This window comes from Eleutherodactylus coqui, chromosome 5 (assembly GCF_035609145.1).
Source record: "Eleutherodactylus coqui strain aEleCoq1 chromosome 5, aEleCoq1.hap1, whole genome shotgun sequence".
NCBI classification, from domain to species: Eukaryota; Metazoa; Chordata; class Amphibia; order Anura; family Eleutherodactylidae; genus Eleutherodactylus; species Eleutherodactylus coqui.
In genome coordinates, this window is record NC_089841.1 from 2842288 (window position 1) to 2852583 (window position 10296).

The following is a 10296-nucleotide window of genomic DNA, read 5'->3' on the forward strand; positions in this document are numbered from 1 at the left end:
GGTTTGATGAGTCGCAGTCAGTTTCAGAATACTTTGGCTTTTGTTCTTCCTTCCTCAGATGCTGGTTTCCTGCCGCAGATACACACCAAGCCATTTGTGCGGACATTAACCCCTTCCCACCATTGGAATGGTCATAGACTCTTATTACACAGTGACCAATGTAAGGGTGCAGTACCTAAAGTGTCCAGGCGGGGGCATTGGGTTTGTGGTGAGGATGTCTGCAGCACACAAGGGGTTTCTAATGAATCAGCCAACACCCAGGTGGGCGCAGAGATGACGTTGCCCTCTGTTGCTGGATTCTATGCCCACTAGGTCCATTGAGAGGGTCCATCAGGGGACAAGCTGTGGAGCTGACAGGGATGGACGCCCCTTAGACTGGACCCCTGGAATGGCGAGGGGTGATGGACTCCTAGTACTAGGCCTGTATGGTAGATATGACTATAAAGCCTGTTATTTAGTGGCCGGACGGGCAGGGTCTTGTTTATACCGTGTACACTGACGACTGACAGCGGGGTATAGATAATAAAAGGAAGGTCTCACTAAGTTTTACTAAACTTCTGTCCTGCTGGGCGACCTTCTATCTGGTGAAAGAAAGATGGTGATCAGTGGGCTAACAACCCCCAAGGTCACACCAAGAAAAGAAGGCGGCTCTCCCAGACAGCAGCACTCAGTATTCATAGCGGCCCCCGGCATCAGCATTCTCCGTGAATGTCTGTTGCATGCAGTCACTGTTTCCGGCAGTGGTGCCAGTAGTGGTGGTGGTACTGGTGGTGGTACCGGCAGTGGTACCGGTGGTGATGGTGGTGGTGGTACCAGAGGTGGTGCCGGCGGTGGTGATGTTGGTGGTACCAGTGGTGGTGTCTGTGGTGGTGATGGTGGAGGTACCAGTGGTGTTGCCAGCGGTGCTGATGGTGGTACCAGGGGTGGTGCCGGTGGTGGTACCAGTGGTGGTGCCAGCGGTGGTGATGGTGGTACCAGGGGTGATGGTGGTGGTGGTATCAGTGGTGGTGCCAGCAGTGGTGATGGTGGTAGTGGTACCAGTGGTGGTGCTGGTGGTGGTGATGGTGGTGGTGGAATCGGTAATGCTAGCAGTGGTGATGGTAGTACCAGCGGTGGTTGTACCGTGGTGGTGATGGTGGTGGTGATGGTGGTAGTGGTACCAGTGGTGGTGCCGGCGGTTGTGCCAGCGGAAGTGATGGTGGTTGTGGTACCAGTGGTGATGATGGTGGTGCCAGCAGTGGTGATGGTGGTAGTGGTACCAGTGGTGGTGCCTGTGGTGGTGATGGTGGTGGTACCAGTGGTGGTGCCAGCAGTGGCGACGGGGGTGGTGGTACAAGGGGTAATGGTGGTGGTGGTATCGGTGGTGGTGCCAGCAGTGGTGATGGTGGTGGTACCAGGGGTGGTGCCAGCGGTGGTGATGGTGGTGGTACCGGCGGTGATGATGGTGGTGGTGGTACCAGTAGTGTTTGTGGTGGTGGTACCGGTGGTAGTGTCAGCAGTGGTGATGGTGGTACCAGTGGTGGTGCCGGCGGTGGTGATGGTGGTGGTACCAGTGGTGGTGCAGGTGGTGGTGATACCAGTGGTGGTGTTGGCGGTGGTGATGGTGGTGGTGGTACCACTTCCCTCATGTTGCCATCGCTTGTCCTACAACGTAGTCAGATAGTTCTATAGTTCTGCTGTGAAACATCTTTTATTTCTGTGTTTTGCTACGTTGTTATCTTCTGTTTTCCTCGAGTCTTTGAAGGACTTCTCTGGGACTTGAGGATCCTGGAGGATCTCCTTGCAGGTTTCTCTATAACACTTGGCTGCGGGTCCACCTTTACTCCAGCAGGTCTTGTGGCACCTCGCTGGCCGCCAGTCACTCTGGTCCATGTGGTCGCCAGTTCTCTCGTTAGTCATGGTCCTATTTCCTCTTTGCCCCCCGCAGCCCCCATGCGCTTCCTCTGAGTCCTATAAATAACCCGGAGGAGGAAGTGAGAGCGGTTATTATAGACGGAGGCGAGTGCGCTCAGATACAGGAGCCTCACCGGCTGCTGCTCACTGACACCTTGGAAGCATCTCCCTGCGAACTAGATTTGGGGTGTCAGACACCCCTATCATTCCCCCTGGAGGAAGGGGCGACACGCAGCTGTGAGGGTTAATCAGCATCCACTCAATCTCACACTCACCGCTCGTGTGCACATAAACCGCCCCACCACCGTCTACACCCCAAACACCCACCAACCGAGTCCCCAGCACACCCGGCGCTCCAGCACTCACAGGGCTCAGCTTTAGGCCGCCTGTCCACTAGTGGTATTCCACTGCGGGGGAGCAGGGGCGCGAAATAAAAGGTCTCCGCGATCATCTAATAGACTCACCGCGGAGAATCACGGCAAATCACAGCATGCCGCGACGTGAATCCCGCGAGCGGAGAATCGCGATGACGTCGGGCTGCGTCTTCTATAGTTAGCCTATGGAAGGCGCTCACTGCGTTACCGCAGCCAGAATAACAGATAACGCAGTGACATATCGCCCGTGGACCAGAGGCCCTAATAGAAGAGAGGCGGAGATACCGACAATGGCGCAGAGCGGTGGTGATGAGGGGAGGTCATAGGGAAGTTCCAGAGGAGGCCAGTAGGGCTCGTTCACATGGGTGTGACATGCGCTGTGTGTTTCACGGACCGGCGCTGTGCGTGTTCACTGCGTATTGTATTTTTTTAGCACTTATATTCATTGCGTGTTTCATGTGTGCAAAAATATCCATAAGGAGGCGCCATTGAGTTCTCCTGCCTTGATGCGCAGCGAACACGCGTGTATCGTGTCTTCAGTACATGTTTATGCGATAACGGCGACTTCAATGCGTGATTTCAGTATATAATACGGACCAGAATGGGACCTGCGGCCAATATCCCAGTGCAGGCAACGGGCGTAATACGGCAGGTAACTGCGTCCGTGTGAACGAGGCCAAGAGAGCGCAGCAGAACACCGCTGTGAAGAAACCGCGCCAATACTGAGAAACCGCAAGACAAATAGTTCATGCCGGGACGGTATACCCCATCACAGTCAGCAACCAGCTTCTGTTGTTATATGGGGGTCACTGTTACTATTGGGGGGCACTATAGGGGGGTCACCGTTACTATTGGAGGGCACTATAGGGGGGTCACTGTTACTATTGGAGGGCACTATAGGAGGTCACTGTTACTATTGGAGGGCACTATAGGGGGGTCACTGTTACTATTGGAGGGCACTATAGGGGGGTCACTGTTACTATTGGAGGGCACTATAGGGGGGTCACCGTTACTATTGGAGGGCACTATAGGGGGGTCACCGTTACTATTGGAGGGCACTATAGGGGGGTCACTGTTACTATTGGGGGGCACTATAGGGGGTCACTGTTACTATTGGAGGGCACTATAGGAGGTCACTGTTACTATTGGAGGGCACTATAGGGGGGTCACTGTTACTATTGGAGGGCACTATAGGAGGTCACTGTTACTATTGGAGGGCACTATAGGGGGGTCACTGTTACTATTGGAGGGCACTATAGGGGGGTCACTGTTACTATTGGAGGGCACTATAGGGGGGTCACTGTTACTATTGGAGGGCACTATAGGGGGGTCACTGTTACTATTGGGGGGCACTATAGGGGGTCACTGTTATTATTGGAGGGCACTATAGGGGGGTCACTGTTACTATTGGAGGGCACTATAGGGGGGTCACTGTTACTATTGGAGGGCACTATAGGGGTGTCACTGTTACTATTGGAGGACACTATAGGGGGTCACTGTTACTATTGGAGGACACTATAGGGGGTCACTGTTACTATTGGAGGGCACTATAGGGGGTCACTGTTACTATTGGGGGGCACTATAGGGGGTCACTGTTACTATTGGAGGACACTATAGGAGGTCACTGTTACTATTGGGGGGCACTATAGGGGGTCACTGTTACTATTGGAGGGCACTATAGGGGGGTCACTGTTACTATTGGGGGGCACTATAGGGGGTCACTGTTACTATTGGAGGACACTATAGGGGGTCACTGTTACTATTGGAGGACACTATAGGAGGTCACTGTTACTATTGGGGGGCACTATAGAGGGTCACTGTTACTATTGGAGGGCACTATAGGGGGGTCACTGTTACTATTGGGGGGCACTATAGGGGGGTCACTGTTACTATTGGAGGGCACTATAGGGGGGTCACTGTTACTATTGGGGGCACTATAGGGGGTCACTGTTACTATTGGAGGACACTATAGGGGGTCACTGTTACTATTGGAGGGCACTATAGGGGATCACTGTTACTATTGGGGGGCACTATAGGGGGTCACTGTTACTATTGGAGAACACTATAGGAGGTCACTGTTACTATGGGGGGCACTATAGGGGGGTCACTGTTACTATTGGGGGGCACTATAGGGGGTCACTGTTACTATTGGAGGGCACTATAGGAGGTCACTGTTACTATTGGAGGGCACTATAGGGGGGTCACTGTTACTATTGGAGGGCACTATAGGAGGTCACTGTTACTATTGGAGGGCACTATAGGGGGGTCACTGTTACTATTGGAGGGCACTATAGGGGGGTCACTGTTACTATTGGAGGGCACTATAGGGGGGTCACTGTTACTATTGGAGGGCACTATAGGGGGGTCACTGTTACTATTGGAGGGCACTATAGGGGGGTCACTGTTACTATTGGGGGGCACTATAGGGGGTCACTGTTATTATTGGAGGGCACTATAGGGGGGTCACTGTTACTATTGGAGGGCACTATAGGGGTGTCACTGTTACTATTGGAGGACACTATAGGGGGTCACTGTTACTATTGGAGGGCACTATAGGGGGTCACTGTTACTATTGGGGGGCACTATAGGGGGTCACTGTTACTATTGGAGGACACTATAGGAGGTCACTGTTACTATTGGGGGGCACTATAGGGGGTCACTGTTACTATTGGAGGGCACTATAGGGGGGTCACTGTTACTATTGGGGGGCACTATAGGGGGTCACTGTTACTATTGGAGGACACTATAGGGGGTCACTGTTACTATTGGAGGACACTATAGGAGGTCACTGTTACTATTGGGGGGCACTATAGAGGGTCACTGTTACTATTGGAGGGCACTATAGGGGGGTCACTGTTACTATTGGGGGGCACTATAGGGGGGTCACTGTTACTATTGGAGGGCACTATAGGGGGGTCACTGTTACTATTGGGGGGCACTATAGGGGGTCACTGTTACTATTGGAGGACACTATAGGGGGTCACTGTTACTATTGGAGGGCACTATAGGGGATCACTGTTACTATTGGGGGGCACTATAGGGGGTCACTGTTACTATTGGAGGGCACTATAGGGGGTCACTGTTACTATTGGAGGACACTATAGGAGGTCACTGTTACTATTGGGGGGCACTATAGGGGGTCACTGTTACTATTGGAGGGCACTATAGGGGGGTCACTGTTACTATTGGGGGGCACTATAGGGGGTAACTGTTACTATTGGAGGACACTATAGGAGGTCACTGTTACTATTGGAGGGCACTATAGGGGGGTCACTGTTACTATTGGAGGGCACTATAGGGGGTCACTGTTACTATTGGGGGGCACTATAAGGGGTCACTGTTACTATTGGGGGGCACTATAGGGGGTCACTGTTACTATTGGGGGCTATTATAGGGGGTCACTGTTACTATTGGGGGACACTATAGAGGCGTCACTCTTACTATGGGGGGCACTATAGGGGGTCACTGTTACTATTGGGGGGCACTATAGGGGTTCACTGTTACTATTGGAGGACACTATAGGGGGTCACTGTTACTATTGGGGGGCACTATAGGGGGGTCACTGTTACTATTGGGGGGCACTATAGGGGGTCACTGTTACTATTGAAGGACACTATAGGGGGTCACTGTTACTATTGGGGGGCACTATAGGGGGTCACTGTTACTATTGGGGGGCACTATAGGGGGTCACTGTTACTATTGGGGGGCACTATAGGGGGGCACTGTTACTATTGGGGGGCACTATAGGGGGTCACTGTTACTATTGGGGGGCACTATAGGGGGTCACTGTTACTATTGGGGGGCACTATAGGGGGTCACTGTTACTATTGGGGGCACTATAGAAGGTCACTGTTACTATTGGAGGACACTATAGGGGGTCACTGTTACTATTGGGGGACACTATAGAAGCGTCACTCTTACTATTGGGGGGCACTATAGGGGGTCACTGTTACTATTGGAGGACAGTATAGGGGGTCACTATTACTGTTGGAGGACACTATAGGGGGTCACTGTTACTTTTGGGGGACACTATAGAGGCGTCACTGTTACTATTGGTGGTCACTATAGGGGGTCACTGTTACTATTGGGGGGCACTATAGGGGGTCACTGTTACTATTGGGGGGCACTATAGGGGGTCACTGTTACTATTGGGGGGCACTATAGGGGGTCACGGTTACTATTGGAGGGCACTATAGAGGCGTCACTCTTACTATTGGGGGACACTGTAGGAGGTTACTGTTACTATTGGAGGACACTATAGGGGGTCACTATTACTATTGGAGGACACTATAGGGGGTCACTGTTACTATTGGGGGGCACTATAGAGGCGTCACTGTTACTATTGGGGGCCATTGTAGGGTGTCACTGTTACTATTGGGGGCCACTATAGGGGGTCACTGTTACTATTGGAGGGCACTATAGGGGGGTCACTGTTACTATTTGGGGGCACTATAGGGGGTCACTGTTACTATTGGGGGCCATTATAGGGGGTCACTGTTACTATTGGGGGGCACTATAGAGGCTTCACTGTTACTATTGGGGGCCACTATAGGCGTTATCACTTCTGGGGGCACTTTTACTCCCCTCAGACTAGTGATAATGTTACAGATACGTGTTGGGTATCTTGTGTCTTGGCACTTTCAATGCCTGTACATTGAGGGGGTTTGCTGGTGGGGGAGGGGGGGTGGCGCCATTTCACACTTCACCCCAGGCAACAAAAAGGCTTGTGGCCCCCTGACTGTGACCAGCAAGTAGCTTAAGACGGAGTTCAATGGCTGATTGTTTACGATGAGCGGGGTGCATAGTCTTATCATCATAGTGACTATCAAGGCTCTGAACAGAGGAGAGGCCATTGCCGCCTGCTGGGAGTGCCTTACTTTCCTGATGGCCCATGTGTTGGTTATAAACTGCCGAGGTTCCTGTATGGAGCAAAGGCCTGACAAAAGGAGTAACGCCAGCAGTGACACATGGGCAGAAGTGCGGAGGTCGTGATTTATACTGCTCAGAGCCCAAGCATGGAGTGTCCGGCCAGTATCCAGTAACTTAAGTCATCGCCATCTTGTGCAATGGCCAAGTGCGTGCCGACATTGTCAGATCGTGTCACCATCAGATGATTTACTGTAGCACAAAGCTCAGGAATGGTAGAAGCAACGTTCAGAGACACAGCGCCCCCTGCTGGAGAGGAGACACATATGTCTGTGTGCTGCTATGACTGTGGCTTATCTGTTACTACTGCGCCATTTTAACATCCCAGCGGCAGCCAACACTCGCCCACGCCCGGAGACCGCTCCTTCTCTCACCCTTGGCTGCTCATGGGTTCAGCCCTGAGGTCTCGGCTTCCTCTGTGCCATTCGTTTTGTTTTCAGCATTTACTTCCTCTTCTCGGTGGGTGAAGACGAATATTGTGAGCTGTCATGGCTGTCGTTTATGCTGACCTGAGATTCACCAGAGCCTCCAGCCATGTCGCAGGTCAGTGGGGTCACACGGTGGATTTGGGGGACTGGCACCTAAACACACTGGGATGCTGCATGGCGGTTGTCGGTGCAGAACGCCACCTGGTTACATGAGGGGCTGACAGAATGAGGGCGCCAGAAAGGGCACCAACAGACTGTGCTGCTCTGTCCGATTACTACTGTATAGGCTCAACAACAGAACATGCGGCCCCTACACCCCAACCATCTGAAGAGCTCCAACACCCCCCACCTCCCCCTCCCCAACCATCTGAAGAGCCCCAATACCCTCCACCCCCCAACCATCTGAAGAGTTCTGACCCCCTCCAATCCCCCAACCATCTGAACAGCCCCAACACCCTCTACCCCCCCCCCCAACCATCTGAAGAGCTCCAACACCCCCCACCTCCCCCTCCCCAACCATCTGAAGAGCTCCAACACCCCCACCTCCCCCTCCCCAACCATCTGAAGAGCCCCAATAATAATAATAAAAAAAAACCAACACTTTATTTGTATAGCGCCAACATACTCCGCAGCGCTTACATAGACAGGGGATACAGAAAGACAAAAGTACAAACATTACAGAACCGCGGTTACATAGTAATCAGCTGATGGAAACAATAGGGGTGCGGGTCCGGCTCCAACGAGCTTACATACTACAGGTAATGGGGGGTACAGGAGGTAAAGGGCTGGAGATGTGCAGGTATGGTGGGGTGGAGATGTGCACAGTATGGTAGGGTGGAGATGTGCATGGTATGGCAGGGTGGAGATGTGCACGGTATGGGGAGGTGGAGATGTGCCCAGTATGGTGAGGTGGAGATGTGCACGGTATGGCGGGGTGGAGAGTGAGGGATACTATATACATACAATGGTCAGACATTTAGCCGTGTGATGGCAGAATCGTTATAACTGCAGGAGGGGTTTATGATGGCTAGCAGGGATTGCAGTCAGTAGGTCAGGGAGCATGTTATCAGGCGGAGTACAGAGGGGTTTGTTTAGGGAATGCGGTATGCCTCCCTGAAGAGGTGTGTTTTTAGAGCACGCCTGAAGTTCTGCGAGTCCTGGATTGCTCGGGTATCCTTTGGTAGTGCGTTCCAGAGGACCGGTGCTGCTCTGGGGAAGTCTTGGAGGCGGGAATGAGAAGTTCGAATCAAATCTGGTTTCGTTAGCAGAGCGGAGAGCCCGGGCTGGTTGATGGATTGAGATGAGGGAGGCGATATAGGGGGGCGCTGCGCTGTGGATGAGGGATACAATATAGGGGGGGCGCTGCGCTGTGGATGAGGGAGGCGATATAGGGGGGCGCTGCACTGTGGATGAGGGATACAATATAGGGGGCGCTGCGCTGTGGATGAGGGATACAATATAGGGGGCGCTGTGCTGTGGGGGGCTTTGTGGATGAAGGTAGCGAGTTTAAATTGAATTCTGTATTTAACGGGCAGCCAGTGCAGTGACCGGCACAGGGCAGAGGCGTCCGAGTAGCGGCTGGACAGGAAGATGAGCCTGGCTGCCACATTCAGGATGGACTGGAGAGGGTAGAGTCTGGTGCAGGGGAGGCCGATCAGCAATGAGTTGTAGTAATCGAGCCGGGAGTGGATGAGGGCAACAGTAAGCGTTTTTAGCGCGTCCGTGGTGAGAAAAGAGCGGATTCTTGCGATGTTCTTGAGGTGCAGCTGACATATTCGGGCCAGAGATTGGATGTAGGGGGTAAAAGAGAGATCAGAATCAAATATGACTCCAAGGCAGCGGGCGTGTTGTCTAGGAGTTATGGTGGCGCCACACACTGAGATGGAGATGTCAGGAGGAGGGCGGTTAGTGGAGGGTGGAAATACCAGCAGGTCGGTTTTACAGAGGTTTAGTTCTAGGTAGAGAGAGGACATGGTGTTAGAGACAGCGGACAGACAGTCGGTGATGTTTTGGAGGAAAGGTGCAGAGATGTCACGGGAAGAGGTGTATAGCTGGGTGTCATCAGCGTACAGATGGTATTGGAGGCCAAATCTCCTGATGGTTTGTCCAATAGGGGCTGTGTAGGTAGAGAAAAGGAGGGGGCCGAGGACTGATCCCTGGGGGACCCCAACAGCAAGGGGAAGAGGAAGGGAGGTAGAGCCAGCAAAGGAGACACTGAAAGAGCGGTCAGATAGGTAGGAAGAGAACCAGGAGAGAGCAGTGTCCTTTAGGCCAATGGAGCGAAGCATACTGAGGAGGAGTTTGTGGTCAACAGTGTCAAATGCTGCGGAGAGGTCGAGGAGGATCAGTAGGGAGTAATCGCCCCTCGATTTGGCTGTCAGTAGGTCATTGGATACCCTTGTAAGGGCAGTTTCTGTCGAGTGTTGAGGTCGGAAACCAGACTGTAGGGGGTCTAGGAGAGAGTGCTCTGATAGATAGCTTACAAGGCGGGAGTAAACCAGGCGTTCTAGTAGTTTGGAGATGAAGGGGAGGTTTGAGATGGGTCAGTAGTTGGCAGCATCAGTCGCGTCCAGAGTCGGCTTCTTTAGCAGTGGGGATATGATGGCGTGTTTGAAAGAAGAGGGAAAGATGCCAGAGGTCAGAGAGAGGTTGAATATAGTGGTGAGATGGGAGAT

The 10296-nt window shown here is 52.6% G+C and overlaps 1 protein-coding gene across 1 annotated transcript in view; it reads left to right on the forward strand.

The window, feature by feature from the left end:
* The first annotated feature begins 7651 nt into the window (after window positions 1–7651).
* LOC136626856 (C-type lectin domain family 10 member A-like) overlaps window positions 7652–10296 on the forward strand; it is a 73405-nt gene continuing 70760 nt past the window's right edge. Inside the window, exon 1 of the mRNA XM_066601814.1 lies at window positions 7652–7736. Within this exon, the coding sequence (XP_066457911.1) occupies window positions 7682–7736 (55 nt within the window). The 5' untranslated portion in view covers window positions 7652–7681. The remainder of the gene's footprint in view (window positions 7737–10296) is intronic.